The sequence below is a fragment of the Staurois parvus genome, unplaced genomic scaffold (genome assembly GCF_062004578.1).
Source record: "Staurois parvus isolate SC_StPar_1 unplaced genomic scaffold, SC_StPar_1.0 ptg000475l, whole genome shotgun sequence".
Taxonomy (NCBI): domain Eukaryota; kingdom Metazoa; phylum Chordata; class Amphibia; order Anura; family Ranidae; genus Staurois; species Staurois parvus.
Genome location: NW_028318271.1, coordinates 6,663,745 through 6,675,903, shown reverse-complemented (window position 1 = coordinate 6,675,903; position 12,159 = coordinate 6,663,745). Strand labels below are relative to the sequence as shown.

The 12,159-nt window shown below is 40.9% G+C and overlaps 1 protein-coding gene across 2 annotated transcripts in view; it reads right to left on the bottom strand.

Moving 5' to 3' along the window:
• Nucleotides 1-12,159, bottom strand: part of PDZD2 (PDZ domain containing 2) — a 354,572-nt gene that overhangs the window by 116,138 nt on the left and 226,275 nt on the right. For both annotated transcript variants that reach the window (XM_089689464.1, XM_089689465.1), the window contains exons 6-7: nucleotides 3,914-4,025; nucleotides 1,903-2,048 (exon numbers count right to left, since the gene is read on the bottom strand). In XM_089689464.1, coding sequence (XP_089545590.1) covers nucleotides 1,903-2,048; nucleotides 3,914-4,025 — 258 coding nt within the window. The remainder of the gene's footprint in view (nucleotides 1-1,902; nucleotides 2,049-3,913; nucleotides 4,026-12,159) is intronic.

The window sequence follows — 12,159 nt, the reverse complement described above, 5'->3', positions numbered from 1 at the left end:
CAGAGACAAGTTAATTCAAATGAAATTTCTGCATAGGTTGTATTATACCATTCTACGGTTATAAATGATGTATCTTGACCATTCGCCGCTTTGCTCCTGTTGCTTGGTACATTAAGGCACATTTATTCATATGTTTGGGCTTGCCCTAAAGTATCTTCATTTTGGGTAGAAATCTTTGATTTTATTAACACCTAGCTACAACTGAGCCTTCCAGTACCTCCTTAGTTGGCATTGTTGGGAATACATGACAATTCTCAAAGGCCTTGACATACTAAATGACTGGTTTCCTATCTTTTATATAATGCAAAGAAAGAGGTGATATGTAAGTGGAATCCTTAACCCCCCCCCCCCCTCCCCACCACCTGTGGTGACATCCTGGGAGTCCATGATTGCTACTGCTTTACCTCTACATAAGTTGACATACACTATATTGCCAAAAGTATTGGAACGCCTCCCTTTACACGCACATGAACTTTAATGGCATCCCAGTCTTAGTCTATAAGGTTCAATATTGAGTTGGCCCCGCCCTTTGCAGCTATAACAGCTTCAACTCTTCTGCGAAGGCTGTCCCCGGGGTTTAGGAGCGTGTCTATGGGAATTTTTGAGCATTCTTCCAGAAGAATTTGTGAGGTCAGGCACTGATGTCGGACAAGAAAGCAGCTGCTCCGCCAAGAAAACCCAATCCATGAAGATCTCTACGAACTGTTGTTGTGCTAATCTGAAGGCCACACAAAGTATGGAGGTCTTTAGCTTTTGACTCTGCAGACAGTTGGTGACTTCTGCGCACTGTGCGCATACACTAACCCCGCTCTCTCATTTGCTCTCGAGTTGCTGTTGTTCCCAGTTGCTTCCACTTTGTTATAATCCCACTAACAGTTGAGCGTGGAATATTTAGTAGCGAGGAAATTTCACGGATGGACTTATTGCACAGGTGGCAACCTATCACGGTACCACACTTGAATTTACAGAGGTCCTGAGAGTGACCAATTCTTCCAGAAATGTTTGTAGAAGCAGTCTGCATGCCTAGGTGCTTGATTTTATACACCTGTGGCCATGGAGGTGAACTGAATCCAATGATTTGGAGGGGGGCCCAATAATTTTGGCAATATATTAACCATAATTGCCCATGGAAGTATGAGCAGGTCTGGCTACCCTGGATGGCCCAATAGGACTTTTCACAGATTATATTTTGTATCTCCCCTTTATTCCACTTCACTTTCTTTTACTCCTCCCTTCCTGCGCCCCCCTCCCCGTTCACACTCCTGCCATTGTTGTATTTAGAACTGTTGTTAGCGATATTAATACTGCCAATATGTGTAATCTCCCTTCTTGAATTGTGTATAATAGTATACTTTCTGTATCCATGTAAAGACCATGCCAATCTGTGTTTCATTGGACCAATGTACTGCTTTTGTTTCTTTTAATAAAGAAATCCTGTTTGGTAATATATATATATAAAAGGGTTTCTGGTGTCATGCTGCTGACTCTGCCAGTTGGCCCCTGACTCAGAGGGTAGTTCAATCAGCCACAGCTTTAGGAACCCCTTAAAACCTGTGGAGGAATTCTAGGGTTCCACAAAACCCTGGTTGAGAATGGCTGTCTTAAATCATACGATCTCTGGTTATTATAAACATTGTTGGTGTCCCTCATTATCACAGACTGCATATTCTTTACTGTTTGCAATCATAACCTTTCTGATTCACAGTGAGGTAGGAGAAAATCCTTTAGCATGTTAGGTGGTAGCCAGCTTGTTGCAACGCTATGACGTCTACAGGGCAATTACAGGGAAGCTGCAAAATCTCTACCCAGCAGAACACACAACTCATACAAAGAAACTTTGATGGGGACTATATGACTGTCTAATGCCATTCAATTCAAAAGCACCGAGTGTTAGATTCTAACCTGTCGAGCTGAGGAATCCAGCTGTTGTGGCAGTGAGTGTTTCCGTCCACCATGTGGCATTTTGTCTCCTCTGTCAATATACGTGTCTCCATTGGCCACTGCCAGCTCATCGTCTTCACCCACTGATTCCAGCCGGCTGCCGCTTCCTGCATAACACAAATATACAGTATGTGACTATTAACTTATGGATCCAAATGGGCCAAGTTGCAGAATCTCTGGAAAACCCACCCCTGACCCCCGCCACTGTGATCCTCCACCACTGTGTTGTTCTAGCAGCCCTCACACAACACCCAAGGCTTCTGGTTATGAAGGTGACAGTGAGGTTCTTCCAGAATACAGCGCTCAGGCTTGAAAAACCAATCGTAACACTGGTATATGATGTGACAGTGCGTAAGCTCCAACACCAACCAAAACAGAGAAGCCCTCATGGTGCTTCATACACCTCTGAACATTCACCGGTCACTTTATTAGGTACACCTTGCTATTGCCAAGAAAATATTCCTCACACCATTACACCACCACCAGCAGCCTGAACTGTTAATATAAGGCAGGATGGATCCATGCTTTCATGTTGTTTACTCCAAATTATGAACCTACCATCTGAATGTCGCAAAAACAAATCTGCCCATTCTCCTCTGACCTCAACAAGGCATTTTCATCCACACAACTGCCGCTCACTGGATATTTTCTCTTTTTTGCACCATTGTCTGAAAACCCTAGAGATGGCTGTGCGCAAAATTCCCAGTAGACCAGCAGTATTTGAAATACCCAGACCCAGGGGTGGACTGACAACTCATGGGCCCCCGGGCAATAGGGGATCATGGGGCCCATGTGTCATTGCCCAAACTCAAAAAAGCCTATAAAAAAAAAGGTACCAGGTGCATCTCATGGGGACCCCCTACTGAACCCGGGCCCTCGGGCAGTGCCCGAGTTTCCAAATGGCCAATCCGCCCCTGCTCAGACCAGCCCATCTGGCACCAACAACCATGCTACGTTCAAGGTCACCTAAATCTCCTTTTTCCCAATTTTGTAGCTCGATTTGAACGTCAGCAAGTCATCTTCACCACGTCTACATGCCTAAATGCATTAAGTTGCTGCCATGTGATTGGCTGATTAGCAATTTGTGTTACCAAGCAATTGAACATAATTGTACCTAATAAAGTGGCCAGTGAGTGGATATTGTAGTGGACTGTACGCAGTGGTATGGATGGTCGCATCTGATATCTGCCCCATACAGTACAGTAAGTGCTTTAAAGTGCATGTAGATCCTAATTATGAATTTATATTTTTTGCTCCCTTTTTTATCTTTATTTTTTTTAGTTTTTATCTTGGATTACTACAGATGTCATCCTCATGTTGCAGAAATGAGGAGAGTGGGTGGGATTCACTAGTTTATCAAGAGACAACAGGGCAGGGCTGACACCATTTCTTGCAATTTCAGGCACTGTGTTGTCAGCCCACAACAGGAAATTAGGAGTTTGATTCACTTCTAGTAGATCAACAAATATTTTCTGTACTTGGGGAAATATTAATTGATTGTGTTGTATTGTACTGCATATGTTTTTTTCTTTTAATTTTGCTGTGATGCTGATTGTCAGTGCTGGTTCATACTGGGGTGACTTCTGATGCAATTTGAGTTGCACAAAATCGCATGACAGGGGAAACCACATTATTTTGAATGGTGTTTGTTCACATCAATGCAACTCTGAGGTGCAATTTTGGAAAAGGATCCTCATTCCAGAGATTTCAGTGAGATTTTGTGCCATAGAATGTGCTAACCACATCCAAATTCAAAGTCACACTGAAAATCACATCGTAGTAGTGTGAACCAAGCCTCATGCCAGACAAGGAAAACATACACATCCTGCATCTTAAGGAGTTATGGCTGCCCCCCATTTAAACCCAGACTATTTATTGGCTGTACCTAGCTATGAGGTATGAGCAATTATTGAACATAGACAACTGTTTGATATTGCAGCAGTATAACCCATGACCAGACTATGCTAGGTACCTTGTGACCGGCTCCTGTACTTCAGAAGACTGTTGCCCAATGTTGGACTCCGACAAGCGTTTTTGGACTCATCTGTTAAAGTTTTCTCTTGAAAGTTGTCAGTTTCTGTCAGCTTAAAAGAATGAAAGAATTCATTGGCTATTGAACAACTTTCTGCAAAGCAAAACACTGCATAAACAATAACTGTTGGAGTCAATTTCATAATATATATATATATATACATACACACACACAGCCTTTTTTCATTTTATATATACACATACATACATACACACACACACACATATATATATACAGACACACGCACGCACACACACATAAATACACAGGGTTTTTTTTTTCAGTGGGAACGCAGTTCCGGTATCTCCAGCACTTGATGTATGTAATGACAAGGGGTCCTGGGGTGTGTTAGAGAGTTTATTGATGCTGGCTGCTGACGGATCTATTGTTGCTGGAGAAGATCTATTTTTGCGAATGGGGGGTCTATTGTTGCTGGTGGGACATTTATTGTTCCTGGGTGCGTGGAGGGATCTATTGTTGCTGGAGGGGTATTTTGTTGTGGCGTGTCCATTGTTGGTAGGAAGGTCTACTGTTGCTGGGGGGGGGGGGGGCTATTGTTGCTGGCTGCAGGGGATCTATTTTACTGCTTTCCTTGCTATGATTACCAAATTACATAGCGCCACAAAATGATACCTGGGACTGTATTCTATAAAAGGGGCGGTACTGAGAGGTGGGTAGGGGGTTGAACCAAGGAATGGTGGTTGGAGGCGGGTAGGGGGCAGAGAAAAGAGGACTTGGAAGTTCCTGCACCTATTTTCTGAGAAAATAAGATATATATATATATATATATATATATAAACACACACACACACACACGCACTGTATTTAGTACATGTAAAATAAATTCCAGAACAGTATGACAATGATGACAATATGGGGGCAATTTGGTAGCCACTCAGCTTCTAACTTCAGCTTATTCAATTACACTTTGACAATAAAACCTGGAAGCTGATGGTCTCTATGCAAAGCTGCACCAGATTTTGCACTTTCCAGTTTTATTAAATCTACCCCTTTGGGTCATCTAAGCAAACAACACACCAACAGTTGTCTCCTTCCAGACACTCTGTATTAGACTGAAGCCTTGCAGTGCAGGGGTGGTGGTTGGAATTACTTGCATGACACATTAACTTTTATGTGTAAATTCAGCTTGAGCTACTGAGCTCTGTTTTTCCAACAGTAAGAAAGAAGAACTGGAAGAAGTGAAAAGGTTTTCCCCAGATAGCTAGATTAAAGTATACATAATATTCATATGCAACATTTAAAATGTACCCATTTTTTTAGTCCTGACCAAAACAGAAAATATATACAAAAGCAATATACATTCCCTTTTAGAATCAGATTTACTTTAATATCACAAAGTTCCCCATCTGTCCATCTCAGCTCTGCACCAATAAAAAATAATTCCCTGGTTACTTCCTATGGATGCATCTGTTTTCAGTATTTAAAAAAAAAGTTACACGTATTAAAATAAATTTACAGCAGGTCATAGGAAAAAAAAAACGTCTGTCAAACACTGCAGGTGCAGTGGCAGGGATCGCATACACGCAGGACTATTACTCCATTAAACAAATGGAAGACAGGTGGATTTATTCTTGATAGTCACCTGATTCTGTCAAAGTTGCAAGGACAAGAAACTAGAAGGATAACAGTGACCGTGCAATGACAGTGTTTAAACCTAAACTCCAGGCAGATTAAAAAAGATAGGAAGACACAAACGAATGCAACTCTGTATTCATGAATGTATCATTATATGTATTTTTGCAAATGCAAGCAACTGAATTTGACCTGATATTGTGATGGATTTGGTAAAATGTCTATTTCGTTTCCTATTGAATATATATATATATATACACACACTATTTTTATACACATTTTTATACATATTTACTTTAATACTATTTCTTTCTTCATATTTATAAATGTTTAGCATGAATATATATGTTGTGTGAATATTTTCTGCTTGCTGGGCTTTGTGGTACTTTAAGGAATCCTTGCTTAAGAAATGTCTGCTCACAGGCACAGACCCCCTCCCATCGTCTGATTTCGAAGACAAAAGAATGTTTTTCTTTCTATAGATAAGACTTGGAAGAAGATCACACCTATACCATGACTGAGATTGTTTTCGTGTGGAAATGACCAATCAAAGACTAATATAATGCTTATGCTGTTGTCACATGACTTTCGCATCATTTTGCATATATAAGCTCACTTTGTCATTATAATAAACTAGAAGTGTTCATAGACTGAACTTGTGTGTCAGCGTGAGTCTCTTCCAGTGTGCGCACATTCCAAAGCTAGAATGAAAAATTAGGACAGGAACAGATAAGCACTGGACGATTCAGTCCTTGACTAAATCAATATCAGCCTCATGCACACCCTGTACAGCAAAGCTCAGACTAGGAAAGGAAGAAGCAGCACAAGAAACCAGTAATGTGTTCAAGTGCTCATGTGCTAACAAGGGCCATGCTGATAGGAGGAGAGAGCAAAGTGACAGAGATGAGCTCCTCAGTCTGCTGCTTCTCCTTTCACTGTCCAGTCACAGGCTGGGGGAGGAACAAGACCTGTAAATGTTACTGAACAGCAGCAAAGGAAAATCAGGTCTCCTGCCCCGCCAGACGGGGCTGTGTTGTGTGGCAGAGCTGTGTAAATCTCAGGACTGGATGGATTCATAAACATATATCATTTGTTTCTAATTCTACCCCAAATCTAAAATGTTGCATTGTGAATTTTTGCTTGAATAATTAAAGATCCACACTTTAGAAAAAAAAATAATACATGCACCTGTACAGGTGTAACATGGTGCAAAGAGTGGAGTTCCCTTTTAAATATAACATGCAGTTACATAGATCTACATGTCAGAATTTAAGGAGGCATATTGTAAAAGAAAGAGGTGGATTTGTGTCTGCTAAAGGGACAGTTGGGGGCCATGTGTCACTAGAGCAAATCTCAGCTTAGTCTTTTCATAGGAATATCGTTAATAACTCCATTATGGTTTATACTTTATTCAGCGCGGGTCGCAATAAGATTTTTTTTAATGCAGTTTCCAGTGTTGCACATTGAAGCACATAAAAACTTCACTGTTTGTGTGTGAAATATGGCCGAGTATGAGATCTACACATTCTTCCACGTTTACAGCGTGTGTAGGAAATCGCATTTTATAGGTCTGTGGCTGAATTTCACAGCCACCTCTGTTTATGGGGCCGAAACATATGGCTATACGTTTAGAAAATTATTATTATTTGGTGAGACAAGAGTTTCCATCGAGGAAAGTCCAGATTGTCAAGTGCTTTTCTGTTTATGACGCTAAAAACTTATGTGAGTAATAAAACACTCTGGCTCCCGTATAACTGGATGGACCGGATATGCCTGTACTGAGTGCATGTAAAAAGCAATCTTCGTTAAAGAAGAACTCCACTTTTGCTAAGGAAAAAAAAACATTCCCCTCTGGGTCATCTATGTACAGTGAAGGAAATAAGTATTTGATCCGCTGCTGATTTAGAATGCTTGCCCACTCACAAAGAAATGATCATGGATAGGTGTTCCAGCATGACAATGACCCAAAACACATGGCCAAGGCAACAAAGGAGTGGCTCAAGAAGAAGCACATGAACCACCTCCGCCATTGTATATAAACGGCCGGACCGTGGCAGTGCAGGGTCGGGTGGTCATTTATAAATGGCCTCCCCGCCCCCTGCTTGTGCGCGCAGCACCGCGATCTGGTGCCCACTGTGTCCTTCGGACACAGTGGAACACCGATCGTCGTACGGGACCTCGGCGTGAAGTCCCGATCATGTGATCACTGATTGACCAATCAGTGATCACATGAATAGTAATAAGCAAGATGTCACTTGTTGACATCATTGCTTACTACGTGTGAAATCTGTGAATGATCACAGAGGTCACATGGTACAAGGCTATTCACAACAGCCTTGTACCATGTGACAAGCTGTGACCAATCACAGCTCACACAGTAGTTCTCAATGGCTGCAAAAATGTAGCCAGAGAGAAGGAGAAATTATTGTTTTTTCAGCCTTTATGGGTGTAAATGCAATCTGTGTAAAAAAAAAAAATAATATAAAAAAAAAATAAAAATTTAAAAAAAAGTGTTTAAAAATTATAACTTTTGGCTATAAACTAATTTGGGTTATTATTTTTTTTTTACTAAAAAGATAACAAATTTTGGCCAAGATTTATGATGAAATACTATTTATTTGCAAAATTTTATAAGAAAAACACTTTTTTTCAAAATATTTGGACATTTTCATTTACATAGCAAAAAAAAATAAAAATCCCAGTGGTGAATAAATACCACCAAAATAAAGCTTTATCTGTCTCAAAAAAATGCTAAAAAATTCATATGGGTACAGTGTTGCATGACCGCGCAATTGTCATTCAAAGTGTAATAGCACTGAAAGCTGAAAATTAGCCTGGACAGGAAGGGGGGAAAAGCGTCCGGACTTGAAGTGGTTAACGTCCTGAAGTGGCCTAGCTAGTCTCCAGACCTTAATCCGATTGAAAATCTGTGGAGAGAGCTGAAAGTTCAGATTGCCAAACGTCAGCCACCAAACCTTAATGACTTGGAGAGGATCTGCCAAGAGGAGTGGGCCAAAATCCCTCCTGAGATGTGTGCAAACCTGGTGGCCAACTACAGGAAACGTCTGACCTCTGTGATTGCCAACAAGGGATCTGTCACCAAGTACTAAGTCATGTTTTGTGAAGGGGATCAAATACTTATTTCCCTCATGAACATGCAAATCAGTACATAATTTGTTAGACATGCATTTTTGGAATTTTTTGTTGCTATTCTGTCTCTCAGTGTTACAATACACTGAAAATTCAATTTTTAGACTGATCGTTTGTTTGTGAGTGGGCGAACATTCCAAATCAGCAGGGGATCAAACATTTCCTCCACTGTACATTGCAGGGATTGCAACAAACTTTGTTTCAGATCCCTACCTTTTGTTATTCTGAAGAAAAATAGCTGCTTGTTTGTCCGTGTCCATGTGCAGAGAGAATCTGTATGGGAGTGATGTTATAATTATCAGTCAGCTGCAGTGCCTGCAGAGAAAGTGGCAGGGTCTGCATCATTTTAGACATCATTTCTCTTTGGGAGTATCTTGCCAAAAATGACATGGGAACGCAGGGAATGCCCAAAATTTCACTAGCATCTTAGTGCAAGGAAATCAGCGAGCCAATCACACAAGCCAGAAATTACATTTCTAAGGGGCTTCTGTACAGAACACCTCCAGGTAGCCATATTGCATTGTATTTTGCAGAAAATTACAGCACTGCAGATTGAAAAGGAAAGGTCATTTTTAATAACATTCAATTACAATATGACTTGTGTAGCAATTGTATACACTATATTTTATATTTAATTTGCCATTTTTTTCCCACAAAAGGAGAGTTACCCTTTAACCGCTTGCAAACCACCTGCCATGTACTGCAGATAGGTGGTCTGCACAGGCAAAGCGACGTACCCATACGTTGCTGCCTGTCTCTGGGTTTCGGCCGTGCTTTCGCCTGCCAACACCCATGGTGATTGACATTCAGCACAGAGCTCTGTACAGAGGGAGCAATCTATGAGGACACTAAAAGGTCTATTATTAAAAAGCAGCACACTTTACAGATATTACACACTGTTAGGCACACATTTAACCCCTTGATCACTCTAGCCGTTTTAAGTCCTTCCCATCCAGTGTCATTAGTACAGTGACAGTGTAAAGTATTATCACTGAGCACTGTAATAAAGTCATTGGTGATGTCAGTGGCAGTTAGTCAGCCCCCCTCCCCCATGTCAGTTAGGGTCAGATTGCCCTTCGCACTATCGCAGACCCATTATAAGTCTCTGATCACCACCATTACTAGTATAAAAATAAAATTCCAGTATACAGTGGGGCAAAAAAGTATTTAGTCAGCCACCAATTGTGCAAGTTCTCCCACTTAAAAAGATGAGAGAGGCCTGTAATTGGCATCATAGTTAGACCTCAACTATGAGAGACAAAATGAGAAAAAAAATCCAGACAATCACATTGGCTGATTTGGAAAGAATTTATTTGCAAATTATGGTGGAAAGTAAGTATTTGGTCAATATCAAAAGTTCATCTCAATACTTTGTTATATATCCTTTGTTGGCAATGACAGAGGTCAAACGTTTCCTGTAAGTCTTCACAAGGTTGGCACACACTGTTGCTGGTATGTTGGCCCATTCATCCATGCAGATCTCTAGAGCAGTGATGTTTTGGGGCTGTCGCTGGGTAACACGGACTTTCAACTCCCTCCAAAGGTTTTCTATGGGGTTGAGATCTGGAGACTGGCTAGGCCACTCCAGGACCTTGAAATGCTTCTTACAAAGCCACTCCTTCATTGCCCGGGCATTGTCATGTTGGAAGACCCAGCCACATTTCATCTTCAATGCCCTTGCTGATGGAAGGAGGTTTGCACTCAAAATCTCATGATACATGGCCCCATTCATTCTGTCCTGTACATGGATCAGTCGTCCTGGTCCCTTTGCGGAGAAACAGCCCCAAAGCATGATGTTGCCACCCCCATGCTTCACAGTAGGTATAGTGTTCTTTGGATGCAACTCAGCATTCTCTCTCCTCCAAACACGACGAGTTGTGTTTCTACCAAACAGTTCTATTTTGGTTTCATCTGACCATATGACATTCTCCCAATCCTCTTCTGGATCATCCAAATGCTCTCTAGCAAACTTCAGACGGGCCTGGACATGTACTGGCTTAAGCAGGGGGACACGTCTGGCACTGCAGGATCTGAGTCCCTGGCGGCGTAGTGTGTTACTGATGGTAGCCTTTGTTACGTTGGTCCCAGCTCTCTGCAGGTCATTCACTAGGTCCCCCCGTGTGGTCCTGGGATTTTTGCTTACCGTTCTTGTGATCATTTTGACCCCACGGGGTGAGATCTTGCGTGGAGCTCCAGATCGAGGGAGATTATCAGTGGTCTTGTATGTCTTCCATTTTCTAATTATTGCTCCCACAGTTGATTTGTTCACACCAAGCTGCTTGCCTATTGCAGATTCAGTCTTCCCAGCCTGGTGCAGGTCTACAATTTTGTTTCTGGTGTCCTTCAACAGCTCTTTGGTCTTCACCATAGTGGAGTTTGGAGTGTGACTGTTTGAGGTTGTGGACAGGTGTCTTTTATACTGATAACAAGTTCAAACAGGTGCCATTTATACAGGTAATGAGTGCAGGACAGAGGAGCCTCTTAAAGAAGAAGGTACAGGTCTGTGAGAGTAAGAAATCTTGCTTGTTTGTAGGTGACCAAATACTTATTTTCCACCATAATTAGCAAATAAATTCTTTCCAAATCAGCCAATGTGATTGTCTGGATTTTTTTTCTCATTTTGTCTCTCATAGTTGAGGTCTACCTATGATGCCAATTACAGGCCTCTCATCTTTTTAAGTGGGAGAACTTGCACAATTGGTGGCTGACTAAATACTTTTTTGCCCCACTTTATATACCATAGTTTGTAGATTCTATAACTTTCACACAAACCAATCAATATCATAATGTTTTCCCTTTTTCAATCAATATACACTTATTGGGATTTTTTTTTTCTAGCAGAATACATTTTGGCCAAAACATATGAAGAAATTAAATTTGTTTTAACTGGATATGTATTGTAGCAGAAAGTAAAAAAATATAGGTTTTCCCCAAATTTTCTGTTTTTGTTTTTTAGCTTATATTGCATAAAATTAAAAATAACAGTGGTGATTAAATACCACTAAAAGAAAGCACTAGTTTTGTGAAAAACAATTATATAAATTTAGTTGTTTTAACTGCTCAATTACCAGTTAAAGTAGTGCAGTGCTAAATAGCAAAAAATGGGCTGGTCATGAAGGGAGTAAAATCTTCTGGAGCTGAAGTGGTTAAGGCCCAACTTTTGTTTTTTTTTTTTTACGTTTTTAGTTTTGTACAGAGGAAGGGGGAAAGGGTTAGAACCTCTGGCTACTGGCATAACTGGGATATCTCCAGCTTTAGCTTATTAATACTGCTTGGACCTCGAAGCAAGGGACACACTCCGAAAGCTTGTCCTGAAAAACTGTATGTTAGTGCAAATTAAAAAAAAAGTATCACAGACAGTACTCAACGAAAAGATTAAACATCTTGATATTTTTATGGTTAGTAGTTCTTATTTGTGACACTTTTAAAGTATCGTGCTATTG